At 34.3% G+C, this 15,118-nt stretch overlaps 3 protein-coding genes across 3 annotated transcripts; all 3 read left to right on the top strand.

The window, feature by feature from the left end:
• On the top strand, positions 257-1,154 carry LOC18612803 (CLAVATA3/ESR (CLE)-related protein 44). The gene has a single exon (XM_007049735.2). The coding sequence runs from the start codon at positions 411-413 to the stop codon at positions 828-830; it is 420 nt and encodes a 139-aa protein (XP_007049797.2). The 5' UTR covers positions 257-410; the 3' UTR covers positions 831-1,154.
• Positions 5,130-13,277, top strand: LOC18612802. The gene is made up of 17 exons (XM_018119367.1): positions 5,130-5,391; positions 5,475-5,585; positions 5,709-5,807; positions 5,933-6,092; positions 6,188-6,326; positions 6,852-6,945; positions 7,891-8,031; positions 8,299-8,399; positions 8,951-9,064; positions 9,564-9,790; positions 10,250-10,308; positions 10,400-10,585; positions 10,681-10,804; positions 11,070-11,128; positions 12,326-12,471; positions 12,549-12,713; positions 12,866-13,277. The coding sequence occupies exons 1-17, from the start codon at positions 5,331-5,333 to the stop codon at positions 13,169-13,171; spliced, it is 2,292 nt and encodes a 763-aa protein (XP_017974856.1). The 5' UTR covers positions 5,130-5,330; the 3' UTR covers positions 13,172-13,277.
• Positions 14,188-14,914, top strand: LOC18612801 (chemocyanin). The gene is made up of 2 exons (XM_007049733.2): positions 14,188-14,418; positions 14,527-14,914. Exons 1-2 carry the CDS (start codon positions 14,235-14,237, stop codon positions 14,682-14,684), a joined length of 342 nt encoding a protein of 113 aa, XP_007049795.2. The 5' UTR covers positions 14,188-14,234; the 3' UTR covers positions 14,685-14,914.

Raw genomic sequence — 15,118 nt, 5'->3', positions numbered from 1 at the left:
ATGTAATCATTAGTCAATGCATGATTCATGAAAAAACAAATTAAACTTTCTTATCCAAGCTCTAGTAAGGGCATTATGGTGAAGCTAAAGCAATAATCCAAAAAAGCTACATATATGAGCATATATGTATATATTATAATTAATTTCCCAATAAAACCTTATTATCCTTGTAGTTTCATAAACTTAACAAAGGGGCTATTTGGTGAATTCATCAGTGATCAAGTCCCAACACCTTTCATATAAACTTAATTCCAGGTTAAGGTGGTTCCCCTTCTTTAATTTGGTTCCTCAACAAATGTGTATCGAATTTCAAAACCTACTTTCCATATTCACTTTTGGTGAAGCTTCTTCTCTTCTCTTTTCTTTCTTTCATTCATCTCCTTTTCTTCAGCCGTGGTGCTTGCTGGTTCATGGATATTGAACCCTTGTGGGCTCTTGGGGGGTGGTTATTTCTTTTTTTTGATTGTATGGCAGCGCCTAAAACACTCTCAGAGACCTATGCAAAGCCCCAATCTCTCCTTCTCTTCCTCACCCTTTTCTTCATTTTCCTTCTACTCATTCATCCTACAAACCCCGTAAACTCATCCAATGTCTCCTCCTCCTCCTCCTCCTCCATCCCTTTCAGAAGGCGTCTCTTAGCTACTTCCTCAAAATCCACCTCTTATTCCACGAACCACTTCCGCCCCAAGCAAACTCACAACGCCCATACTTCTTCTTCTTCTTCCTCTCCTTCTTCCTCATCATCAGCATCGTCAAAACCTTCACGTAGAGAGTTTGGAGCCAAAGCTCACGAAGTTCCTAGCGGTCCAAACCCTATTTCCAACAGGTGAGTTTGATTTGTGGAGACATGATTTGCACCACCATGAACGGGTTGAAGATGATAGAGTCGTGACGGCAAACGTATTGTTAATTGTTTGTCGTCTTTATGAGTACGGTTTAGTCCCACCATTAATACTGCTTGTCCTCTGTGAGGAGTTTGTTACCTTTGTTGCCATCGTCATCATCACTGGCATTAATTACTTCTTTGTTTTTTTTTCTTTTCTTTTCTTTTTTGAACTAGAAATGTATAGGAAGAGAGATACTCTATATTTTTCTGCATGTATGTATGCTACTTGTTTCATATATAGATGATGATGGTATGGTTTATATGTTTACTTTGATTTCTTACATATGATTTTGTTCAATTATTTGGTTAAGTTTAAAAAAAAAATTGGGTTAATTTCTGTGTGTGTTTTTTTGGTTAAATTATTAGCCTGCCTCTCCAGGGCTCTGCTCTGTGGGTATGCATGTAAATATTGAAAGATCTCCTTAGCTTAATGAGTGTAGAGGCAGTACAAATTAAGAAAGATGGGAGATTGAATTTAACAAAAATAGAAAAAAGGAATATGGAAGGAGAAGATCAGGTGTTGATCAGAATGGTGGAGACCAGAGAGTGCATGGGGGTTTCCTTCCATTCTTCAGTGGTGTTGAAAGCAGAGAGAGAGAGAGAGAAGAAAGGGAATCTGCTGGGCCAAAATGGCAAAGTGTCAGATCTGTGCGTGTCACGGTGAAGAGATGAGAAGAAGTGTTTTTTGGGTTTTGCCTCAAAGGAAAAAAGAAAAGAAAAAAGAAATACTAGGGTAGGGTGAGTCATTTGGACTTTGCTTTTGTCTTCTCCAACACATAAGCCGAGAAAGTCGAGATGCCAGTGTCATGATTTGATAATTATAACTGTATCATTTCCTGTTCTTTGAATAAATGTTACCCAATCATAGCTTTCTGATTCATCAATTATTATGTCTTTTTCTTTTTCCGTAAATAAAATCTCTACTAGTTTCTTTCAACAATTCCTAGATCGCATTATATATATATATATATATTATATAATATATATATATATATATATATATATATATATTTGACCTTTGCCAGAGTATTTAATTCCATTGTGGCGCTCTTGCCTCTTTAATTAATTAAGGTCAACTTTATAGTGTGAAATGGATCAATAGTTTTAATTTAAAACACATTTTTATTTCGTAGAGAAAGATATTTACTTTTAGGTTCAAGGCCTAAATCATCTTATCTATTATTGATATAAGAATTTATGATATTCTTCTTTTGAAAATTAGGAAACTTTATAAATAAAAGTAAAATAAACTCAATAGGGGAAGAGTCTCCCTCTTTACAACCACTGCAGCTTACAAAAAATTACTGCAACCATCACCCCTCCAGATGAAAAGGTCAAGAAACAAATCACCAATGGAGGTAAGCACAACCTCCTTGACCAATCCAAAAGAAACATGGTAGCCAAAAATATTGGCACTAGCTATTTAACCCATAGATGAGATTTGTTTATATTCTAACACACCCAACTATGTTGCACAAGCTAATTCACTCATAGATAAAACAGATTGATTCAAAGATGTTTACAAAAAAAAAATCAAACTTTTGATGATAAAAATCAAGATTAGGGAAATTAAAAAAATTAATATAAGTAGAGAAGAATAACCTAAGAAACTATAGTCTGTAACAAAAATGTATCAAGAGAGTAAAAATATATATTTATATGTTAGATATGCTTTTAGTCACCAATATCTAGTTGATTTCTCTATCTTACATTAATCCTATTCATCATTTTCAATAAAAATATAATTAAGATTTACTGTTTACACTCAAAAAATGAGGTTCAAGTGATTTAAATTAATTTGTACTATTTGATTTTAATTATGAGATAGAAAAAAATGGTTTTGCTGTGTAATTTAATTAAATTTGTAGGGATACATGTGCAAGTTGAGTATATTTATGATAAAGGCATAATGGGCAGCTATAGCTAAATGAGTAGCAAGAAGGAGAAAATGGTCATGTAGATTAATTATTTGTGAATGGCATGCACTTTGAATTCAGCACAAAGTAACGGCAATCCCCTCTTTAAAATGACTAATGATGAGGATCTTTTACAGAATTGGTTCCTCCAGTGTTTTCCAACTTTACCTAAAAACTTCTCCTACAATTTGATTTGATTTGATTCCATTCCAACACCTTTTTCCAATATGCCTTTTATAGATGTCTAGCTAGCACTTCCTTAGAGTACTAGATTCACGCTCACAAATTCCATTTTTCAGTCAAAATTTAACACAATTGGCAACAGCTTGGCATATATTCAAGATGAATATATACCATTGGGTTTCAAATCCCATCAGCAAAACCACATGCCCCTTTCTTTTCTATTGTATTACCTCTCTCTTAAACCTTCAACTTAATTCATAATGGATTCTTGATTCTTGAGTTAATTATACATTTGGCATTTGAATCACAACGAATGTATAAATTGATAATTAATAGAAAAAAATTTACAATGCTAGACTTTCAAATATAGTGTATCATATTAACTCAGACTCTAACATAGTTTAACTTAACTTACTTCTGCAGCATCGGGTTAAGTAATTATGTCACATGTTAAATATTTTGTGAAAATTCCACATGAATGTCATGTGGCATCCAACAATGGATTCATTATATATATATATATATATATATATATGGTGTTGGAAAAGATGCTAATGGTTACACATGATGTACACGTGACATGATAGTATTGGTCGAATTGAAAGCATATAGGTCGATTGTTTCAACGGTATTAGAATTTAAGTTAAAATGATACATGATTTGAAAGTTTTGGGTGCAAACTTTACATTTTTGTTAGAACCACTTTGTACATCTTGGCAAAGTAAAATGCTAAATTTGTAATTGTCATTTAAAATCAAACAGGAAAAGGAGAGAATTTTCAGCCAAATCATTGTGCAAGCTTGAACTTAATCATCATAAGTTGAGAATTAACCCATTCCTTAAAAATTTGAAACTTTTGAATTTTTTAGGTTAAAAGAAAAGAAAGGCATTGAATTTTCCATCTATATATATTCTTTTCATCCATGTTCCTTGGATGCCTTCTTTGAGACAAAACAACACTGGCAAGCAGAATGGGATGCAATAAGGGGTTAGAAGAAAAGGCTAAGCACCTAGGCTAGCTAGTTTGAATTTGGGGCTGAGGAAGATGGTTGGGGAAAAAACCATAAAAAGAAGATGATGATGTTATGCTCCAAGTCATGTCAAGGTAAGGTACCTTCGTTCTCTGCCTTTGCCAGCCACTGCTTCCCCCTCTTTAAATCCATCAAACTTAACCACTTTACAGAGAAACTACTATTTGATGAAATTTATTACTGGATATATAGTTCCATCAATAAAAAGCACAAAAAAGTAATTAAATAATTATCAATGGCAGATCATACAGCCTTAATTTCAACTTTACTACATTTGGAAGCAATTTCATAATGTGTCTTTTAATTATAGGGATTATTAGGTACCCATTCTTAATTACAATAAGACTTTAAATTATCATAATATATGATAGGAAAAAACACCAAAGGAATGGAAAATTTTTTTACTACCGACAATAAATTAAATTCTATTTAGACATTTCAACAAGGTTAAATAAGAAAGAGTATAATATTTTAAAAAAATTCTTAAACTATATAAGAAAATTTAAATAAATTTTTATTATTACGTTTAATTAAGATTTTATATTTTTATTTAAAGTCAAATAAGTTTTTAAGATTAACGGTTGACTAATTAATTTCTATTAATTAAAATGTCACTCGTCATTATACACCTAGGCGATGTTGACGTAGATGGTAAAAAGTGTCATATGGTTATATTATCATGTTATATTAATATATCATGTCATCATTCACTGTGACATATCAATATTTCATGTTAGCATCATATGTTATAAGATGACAAGTGGCACATTGATTAACAACAGTCAGTTGACTATTAATCATAAAGACTAATTTGATTCAACATCAAAATATAAAAGTTTAATTGAATGTAATAAAAGAATAGTTGTAAAAAAAATAAGGACTTGATTTACATTTTGAATATAATAAAAGAATAAATGATTTATTTGAATTTTTTAAGTATTATGTGGATGAAAAAAATATGTGCCTTGTGGTTTTATTCTTCAAAGAAGAGAGAGAAACATTTCAATTTGATTGACATGTAAAAGTGAGATTAAGAATTAATGTAATATAAAGTATAAATATAAAATATATGTTGTTCGGAACTCAAGAAAGGAAGGCCCAAAAGCTCTGGTTTAACCCGGCCCAAGAAATTAAACTGACTTGACCTGACCATGAACTCGGGTGGCTAACGGATAGCTTAAACCCTACCCGGTACCCGGAGAGTGAAAACCCCCAGCCGATACCTCAAGCTCGGAATTGCAGAAAAGAAAAATTGGACTCAGTAAACTGTCAAGGAGAATCCCAATTTGTTTTCCTTGGGCAATAACATAGAAAATGTCTCTGAGACATCGTCATCTCAGACAAATTTCCAGCATTTTGCCCCGTTTTTCCTCAGGTCTTTTTCTGTTTTTGGCCTTAACTTAATTCATTTTTGTTTCCAATTGATTATATTTTGATTACTTTTTCTGCGAAACTCAGGCTATCATTGTCAACCGTCTACACGATCGCTCAACCCAGTAGCTTCCTCTTCGAATCGTTTCCTTCATGAATGCAATGAAATGAACAATAGATTTTCCGAGAGATTTTCAGGTTTTTCTTCCGATACATGGGCCACTTCATTTTCATTTTAAAATATTTCAACTTGGGTTCTTACTGTAGCATTGATTTCGAAATTTGTGTATTTTTGTGGCTCTCCTAATTTACAAATGACAGTCTCTTTCAGGCACTCAACAATTTCACAACCATCTCAGGACTCTCCTTTTGCAATCCATTTGTTGTCTTTCATTGAATCCGCCTTCGATCAGCTTCAAGGTATTCAAATCTACTACCTGTTTTCTTTTGCTCGAAAATTAGTATTCAGGGATTCTCAATATATATTCTTTTGTTGTGTTTGCTGCAAAATTTTCATTGCATAAACTTCTAAAACGCATATACAGGTCCTTATCATTGCTGGTTAAATAGAGTTGACGGAAACAAGGATTCGTTAAAAAAGGATGGGACGTTTTTAATTGTTGCCACAAGGTTCTTTGAGAATTCAGAGAAAGTAGGATGTGATGTGGTTGTTATATTTGAAAAAGTGAAGTTACTTCAGCAGAGGTAGAGAGATAGTGGATATTTGTTTCTCTAAGCTTCTTGAACATTTGAGGTTTTTTTTTTCCTCTGAGAAAAATTATTATGTTTTGCTATTGTAGGTTTCCTTGGCTACGAGTTATTGGTTTTCAGGATTGCAGTTCACTTTGCTCTGCTGATGATCGAAGTCAACTTGTTCCATTGATAATGAAAGAATACATTACTATTCCTATTTTGTTGTCAAACAAGAGGTTTTCTGAGGTAAAGTTTTGATATTAGATTATATGGTTACAAAGCCATACTTGCCTGTGAATGAAATCCTTTCCCATAATATGTGAGAGTTGAAGTTTACTTCAAAATCATATTCTCACAATTAAGTCATGGTGTCAAATAAGGTTCCCCTGGCTGCTCAAAAGGAACCCATGAGCTGTTATTCTTCTGTTTTCTGTAGGCATTCAACATAGCATCAATGCTTATGGGATTCTATTTTCTGCTAACCTCTTCTTTTATGCACTTACACATTATATTTGCTAATTGATAATTTATTGGGAAGCTAATGAAATAGGGAAAAAAAAGAAACAAAGGGATATCACAGTAGAGCACTTTCCCATATCTTCCATTGACACCTCAGTGCAATCTGGAACTAGGAAATAAATCTAAGCATGGATCTTTTGCTAGGAATTATTCTAAAACTTTGCTTAGATCTTTTGCTATGAATTATTCTAACACTATGTAATGACTTCTTAAAACTGCTTTATGATTATTTTTTTTCCTCTATATATTTAGTTGACAGATGGAGCAAGCTACATTTTATCTAAAGATTTTAAGAATCCTCTAATTTTCCATGAGAAGGACCTGGAGCTAGCAATGCTTAACAAAGGTATGCATTTTTTTTATGTGTAGCGACTAATTCTCTTGCAACAATGTAGTTTTTATAGTGAGGATGTTGCATCAGAAATGGAACTATTGCTGCTTGCAGTCTCTTTTACATTTTAGAACAACTGAGATATTACTTCCTATACAAAATATTCAGCCTTTAGATGCCAAAATTCTTAGTATGATTCTCCGAACTTTGAGCTTTTTAATTTGCACAATGAGGAAATCATTTGAAGGATATCTTATGAATGTGGGCTATCTGCTGTAGTTAGGATGGTTGCCTTCACTGTCGATATCATATCTTAAAGTACTGACTGTGATTGTCGCTTTGTCAATTGTATTTTGCTGTTTATCAGTTGTTGTATTTACTTTTTCATGTCTTTTATTTGAAAAAATCCACTGAAGTTTTTGTTTCAAGTATTTGATTTGGATTAGTTGTTTTTACAATTATGACCCACTAAGTATGATTTTGGCATAAATAACTTATACAGCGTGAAAATTGGGATGGTGTACCTATAAATGCATTGTCCTAAATTCTTCTCTGTCCATGTGTTTCTCTCTTTGGTGTTTTTATATCCAAAAGTTTTCATCCCCCCCCCCAACTTCCCCTTTTTTTTTTTCTCCTTCTCTCCTCCTGCAGAGCAGCTCCTATTCCTGAAGCTCCGACTTTTTTGACATGCTCTTCTTTTCAGCATGGTTGTTGCCATATTGAACCATTTCTTTTTGTTATGGCTTTTCTACCCTCCCCCTTCTCTTTGGGTTTCATTCTCCACTCATTGTAATTGTCATCTACATATGAGTATGGTTTTTTGAACTTTGATTTGCATGGTTTTTTTTTTTTTGATATGCATGGTGTTTGCTTGGGCACATGTGGGTAGATAATTCTACATGCGTGTATGTACACATACATTTACTTTTTTTGTCTTCTGATTGTGCTGCCCTTTTGCAGCCATTGAGGAGTTAAGCATGCAAAACCAAGTCAATTCTATTGCACTTCATAATTTGAAAAGCTCCTGGTCAAAAGAAGCTGAGATCATTAAGGAACCCCATTTTTGCTCTGCACTGCAGAATTTACTTCTTTACTTCCCAGGTATATGTTTTTCATGGCACTATTCTTGTGAGTTTCCATATAGTGCATTGGCTATTTTAGTAATGTTGTAAGAGAGATCAATGATTTGATCAAATTATGAGATCAAACTATGCTCAGTGCAGGACCTTTGATTTGTCTAAAACTGAATGAGTATCAATGTAGTTAGTATAATTTTTAAGAACATTACTGCTTTGTCTTGTTAGTTTAAAGTGACGAGATGAAATGAAAGATAGAATAGTCTCAAAACTCTCATTATTTTTTTTGCAGCATGCATCTCTGTGGATGAAAGTGCCGAGCGTCTGTTCCTTTCTGACAGCAATCACCACCGGATAATCATATTTGATGGAGATGGGAAGATTTTGGACAGTGTACGTATGGGAGTTAAACTTATAAGTTGCAGTGGCTCTTGTTGGAGACTTTATTTTGGATGGTGGTTATTTTATCCCATGTAATTTTTAACTGACAATTTTTAATATATACTGCAACAATTAGAAATAGAACAATGAAAAAATTGGGTAGGTACCTGGCCTTCCTTTTCTTTATCACTTTTACTGTTTAGCAAAATGTAAAAATCATAAAGGTTTCTTTTTGAAAAGCAGAAAGGAAAAAGTTGAAAAAAAAATGTCAAACCGATTCCTTTTATCCTTTGTGGCTACTTGAAATCATAGGTGAACTGAAATGGGTCAGGTCAGCATCATTTCAGCAGTTGATTGTTGGTCAGCCAACCAATGGATTTCACTTACTTTTTGCTTTATTGCACCTGTAATCATTTATAGATAATGATGTAAAATTTTGGGTTCAGAGCTTTCTTACATCCTTGTTATCCTTTATTCAATTTTTTTTCCTCTTGTAAATTAGCTATAAGCTGAATTATGGGACAAAACAGTTTAGATTCAGACTTAAATTTTTTATATGTCAGATTGGTTCTTGCCCAGGTTTTGAGGATGGGGAATTTGAGTCTGCGAAGCTGCTTCGCCCAGCTGCTTCCTTCTATCATGCCACTGAAGATTGCCTGTATATTGTAGATTCGGAGGTAAGTTCTTAGGGTCTTAACATTCTTTGATATTGCATCTTAAATTTCAGGCACTAAGGTCTTGGGTATAAAAATCTCCATGATATGACATTGGTTATAATTTTTTTTTTTTTTGTAAAAAACACCATTTTGTTTTAATGTTTATGACAATTCTTTTAATGTATTTAGTATGCATTATAGGCTGTCAACATTTGAGTCACTGTTCTCCCAGATACTCCTTTGTTATATTCTTATTTTTAGCTAAATATAGATTCAAAGGAAGTGATAAATTCTTTGAAATTCTATCCTATTGTCGCTCTGGATTTATCTACCTACTTCTTGATGTTGGTCTGCCTTCTTGTTCTATCATCTTTCAGGCAATATACTATATTAGAATAAGTTTTTGTTCCTTTGTTGGCATTTTATCTCAGTGGCATGTCATGGAGATATGCTAGTGGTATTTTAATTAGGGTTTAATTATTTACTTTTTTTTTTTTTTGGTTTGTCCCTATCTGTTAAGAATCATGCCATCAGGAGAGCTGATTTGGAAAGGAGGGTTTTGGAGACAGTTTATCCAACATCTAGCATCAACAAGAAAAGTAATAGTTTGTGGACTTGGATCAGAGATAAGCTGGGTTTTGGGAGTGATGCTGATGTGAAGTGTGAAAAACATGGTTCCCAGACACTATTGTGTCCTTGGCATCTGATAAAGTCTGGGGATAATAATTTTTTAATTATCAGTCGAAGGTAAATATTATTATATTTTTATTATCAACAAGTCTTAGCTACCTTTTTTGTAGAGTTCTTACCAAACTTCTAGACTTTGCATGGTCGGTAAACGTATTGTCTTGCTCTAGTTTTGGTCAAAGGTCTCTTGGTAACATACTCCAATTACTTGTTGGCAGAATGGTGGAACCTCTGGCTTCATTGTTTTACTAGAAACAGAAATTTGGGAGGATTTAATTTGTAGATCATAAGTCAGGCCTAATTTCTTTTTATTTTTCATGGCTTTGTTTTTTCTTCTTTGCTTTATTGGTTGTTTTAACTTTAAGTTAATAAAATATACTACTATCTATTTTGGTGCCAAGCTAGCAATGCTGACTTGCGTGCTTCTACACCATCCTTGATTTTAATGTTATCACAAATGCCTTGAATCAGTAGGCTACATATCTGATTCTTTTTATTCTACTTAATGGTGGTTTGCAGCTTTCAAACTTTATGGGTCATGGAATTTGCATCGGGAGAAATAATAGAAGTTGTCAAAGGTTAAAAGTTGCTTTTCTATATTTCTTTTGTTTGCTTTATATTATATATCAGCTGAATATGTCTAACATTTCTTATCCAATTTCTATGAAGGATTTCCAAATATTTTGGAGCTCTGCAGACACTTGATCATGGAGAAATTATCCCTCTTGAAAAAGATGCCAGATTATCTGTTGCAACGTCAAACTGATACTGACTTAGCACTAGAGGGGTTTCCATATACTGGCCTCGTATCAAGTGTTACAACCTTCCAAAATCACGTAGTCATGTGTGACACTGGTACTAAATTTTTGTGGCTGTGTTACTTTTGCCTCTTTAAATAGATGTTAGTGAGGTTTTCCAAGCATTACTCATTTCTTAATGTGCATTTCAAGTTGGTCAGGGAGTTCTGAAACTAAGTAGAGAATCTGGAATCTGTTCAAGTTTCCAGTTTTCTAATCTGAGGATGCTTGGACTCCCCTATTGGTTGTCCTTCCCTCTGGAAAGATTTTATGCCCTGTGAGTATTTTATTTCTTTTCAAAATTGCAAAGTGTTCTCATTTCAACCCTGATTCTATTGGTCTTCTTCCCTCAATCCCCTTCCAGCTTTCAATGCTTTTTTATTGCTTTTGTTCGCATAGATGGGTCATGCCAAGTTACTAATGTCGTGGAAGCCCTGTATGATAATGTATCGCTCTACTTTGTGATAGTTTAGGAGAGAACTCGGTTTCATTCTGACTCCACTGATTTTCATTTTTACTGTTTTTTCTTGGCTGATTGACAGTGCTGCAGGACTTTCCACAGGACAAACCGATCATATTCAGCAATTGAGTTTGTTGCCAGGTAGTTTACTGGCCACTATCAATGTCTAGGTTTGTGCTTTCTTTGCACAAATAATGTTTAGTTGCTATTTCTCTTCCACTAATATTTAAATGAGATTAATCTAGTCTGCCTACCTAAGTCTGTGTTCAATTATGATTTCAATAATTAGGCTGACATTATAATTTGGTTTTTCATTGCTAACAATTATTTTCTTTTTTGGTATCTTCCTTCCAAGTAATTGCATGGCTGTGTTATGTAGTATTGCATCTCACATAAACATAGAACTAAGAAATGGGTTTACCTGGGCTGAGCTAAGACTGCTTTTTTGTTTCCATCCTTTTTTTTGGTTTGTTTTTCTAAGGTGCTTGGATGTGTATCTGTATTTCTTTCTGATGTCACATGTTAAGAATCAAATCAGGCATTGCCATTATATGTCAAGCACTAATGGACATAACCTATGACCTGCCATGCACACAAAGCGCTATGGAATGGCCGATCTCTAAAATCTGGGCATAAGAATTGTTTTTATTCTTTAACTATATGCTAGCATGTAGAAGAAATAGTAGCTGTAGATGTGAAATTTATATTACCAAATTTTAGCCAAACTTTTACTGTATTATAAGTAAATAAAACTGGAAGCTTCCATAATTTTACCAAACATACAGTAATGGGTGGACCATGCATGGCATGATTTTGATAACATGTCAAAAGTGAGTACAAGCAAATTTCAGCATATATGGATGATACTAAGAAGGCATAGAGTTTTCTTTGTACAGTTTAATATCTTCCCAACAGCAAATTTAAGCCAATAAAATAAAGTGTGATTACTGGAATCTTCTAAGGAAAGTTATTAAAGAATATTTTTTCTGGACTCCTAAGAACTTCCTTTATACTGAAATGATTAATGAAGTGGGAAATGTCAAGAGTTCTGAAATATCCTTGAAATTTAAGATCATGTAACAGTTCAATAAAAAAGCCAAAGCATTTTGTCGTGTCTGAGGCAGGCACTCTAGCTACTTTTTTATCATAAAGTTTGGAAATAGGGCACCTTAACCCAGTTGTTCACCTTTCTTGTCCTCAAAAGTTTCAAAACTAAACTTTAAAAGAAAGGTGAAGTTAGCAAAACTATTGTGCACAGAAAAAGGTGCTTGCAGGCCAGTGTTTGATTCTTTTTTTTAGGCAAAAATTTGATGTCTCATAAAGCTGTGTCTCTAACAGGAAAGGTTGACATTCAGTTAAGCATAGACATCCCTGCAGACACTGAACTTGTAGAACCTTTGCATGAAAGTTGCATATGGTGCCAGGCAAGGGGGGCTGCTACTGAAGTCTCAGTAGTGGAGGGTGTGGCAGGATCCGCAGAGAAGGTTTCTTCCTTACATTCATGTTATTTCCTGTGGCTAGTTGTGTTGAGTAGCTTAAGCCAATTATTGGGTCCATACAGGTTGGTGTTGCTCAACAATGGTATGATGAACTGGACAATCTTGCCTTTTCAACTCCTGTATCAGAATTGGTAATGGAGGATGATATTGCTACTGCAGATACGAATTCTGAAGATCAAAGAATTCACATTGATTGTGTTGTTAACACAAGTCCTGGAACAAGCGAGGTACACTTGCTCTCTTTCTCTATAACTATACTAGTGATAAAAGTACAGCTTGCACCTGCTTCTAGGTTTTTGTTTTAAAAGGTAGATTGAGTCTTAGCTTTAAAGTTGTCCTGCAAAGGTATGAAGAAATTGATGTCTTTGGTGTCACACAGGTTATCATTTATGCTGCACTGTATCTAAAACTTAGAAGAAATCCAGTTTTACAAGATGACAATCAGGAGAAATTCGCTGCAAGGATAGCAGAGATTTTAAACCCTGAGAGAATTGAAGACTTTGGTGCCAATTCTTGCATTCAATTCTTGTTAAAATCTAATATAGATTTGAGAGACCTCATATTCATAAAACCTTTTCATGTGAGAATAAAATTTAATTGTCAAGATCACCCAAAAGCTGATAATTCAAAAGACATCATCTTAACAGACTCCTCCATTAGTATTGATGTGTCCCTGAAGGCATGATCGCTGCTGCTCTGTTAACTCCAAACATGTCATATTCCTGTAATCTAATACTGTTGTATTTATTTTTTTTGGAAAATTATGTAATAATCCCATCTATTTTTTTTCAGCATCATCTTCTTATTCTTCTCTTATTCAATTCCCTGCCCTTTCTGTTTGGAAATTTAATTGAAAAGGTCATGCAAGGAGATGAAGAATGTCCTAAATCAGTTAAATCAGTAATCTTGCTTTCCATGTAATATGGGGTAATCCAAAGTTTGAGTTGTTAGGTTATAGCATCCTGTGAATGCTATGGAAATGTCTAGCAAGCTAGGACCTCCTTTATACTTCATGCAAACAATTGAATCAATGTCACATTTTCTTGATGCAAAGAACTCAAATGCATTTGGATTCTTCATTTCATTTAATGTCATGTTCTTCCTCTGATTCACACGTGAAGAAGAAAGCAACAATGAAATTGGATTCTTAAAACCATTTGCTTGGCAGGAAAACAAAAAACACCAAGCAAATGTCGTCTCTTGCCCGTCACATTGACACCATTGGACATCGGTCTAAACGGAATTCTTTAGTAGGTGTTTCATTGGTCACCCAAATAGTCACGAGAAAGGAGAATTCTAAAAAAATATAGGTAGGAAATGCTTGTCAAAGTAACAACCAAATTGGTTGGTCCTTTTCTTTCAATTTTACATCAAAGAGATGAAGAGCTCACGAGATTTATAGTTTTCTGCTGCAACTATTTCAGAACAAGTATGGCAGTGGTTCAGAATAAAGTTAACCCAAGTAATAGTCGTTTCAAATTTACACCAGTCACATAATGATTGAAGGAATGGGGAGGAATATTGGGGCTTTTCAGTTTCTCTTTGATTCTTTGGCTGGCCCTCTTCTTCTGCTTCAGTTGCACCAACAATTGATAAATCTTTATCAAATAAAAGTTTTCTTGCCATGACCAACACCATACATCATATCCTTTAGTGGCCATATCCTCTATAAAAACCAACTAGCCAAGCACTTCCTTTTGTAATCCAATACCAACCTCTCATAAGAAGTTAGTATTCTGGTGAGGAAAATGTCTCACCGGGGAATATGCAGTGCAAGCCCAGTTTTAGTTCTGGCCTGCACTCTTGTTTTGCTCTTAGTTCAATCCGACATGGCTCGAGCAAAAACGTTTACCGTTGGTGATACTTCAGGCTGGAGTTTTAACGTTCAGAGCTGGCCAAAGGGGAAAAAGTTTAAGGCTGGGGACGCCCTTGGTATAAGAAAATTAATCCACCTCTGCATAAACTCTATTCTAGTCTAGGCAAAGCAGCTATTATTTTCAGTTCATTTTACGTAACTGACTTGGACGTATTTTTATGCAGACATCCAAGGCTACAAGAGTTGCTCTGCTTCCCCAACCTCTGAGGTTTACAGCACTGGAAATGATGCAATCAAACTATCAAAGGGACGAAACTATTTCATTTGCAGCATCCGAGGTCATTGTGATGGGGGCTTGAAGATTGCTGTTGATGCTTCTTAAGTTATGAAGTGTGGCTTCATTACTCAAACCTTTATCTACTCTTAAAGACGGTTTTCTTGAATAAATAGTTGGTGTCAATTAATAAGCGGTTGCTTTTGCTTGCTGCCATGTAAAATAGTATTGCAGAAGTAAATGTATACATACAGAATTTCCTTCTACTCCTATATATTTCTAATAGCTTCCTAGGGGAGGAATTTTGTAGTAATTTCATGCATTAAAGAGGAAGTATGAGTTAGACCACAGTTACAACAAAAATGAGCTTGAGAGACAAATTTGATGAGAACATCAATCGAAGGATTTTTCTCACGCTCAGGGTGGTTTTATTATGGTACAAGAAAAACAAGATGTGTTTTCGAGTTTCTCTTCATTTAATGGTCCCAAAAATCGCAAGTAGACCTTCCTCCAAACCCAGTGAAGCTAAATGCCAACAAATA

Source organism: Theobroma cacao, chromosome 1 (assembly GCF_000208745.1).
Source record: "Theobroma cacao cultivar B97-61/B2 chromosome 1, Criollo_cocoa_genome_V2, whole genome shotgun sequence".
NCBI classification, from domain to species: Eukaryota; Viridiplantae; Streptophyta; class Magnoliopsida; order Malvales; family Malvaceae; genus Theobroma; species Theobroma cacao.
The sequence above is the reverse complement of the archived record's forward strand: the minus strand, read 5'-3'. Positions and strand labels throughout refer to the sequence as shown.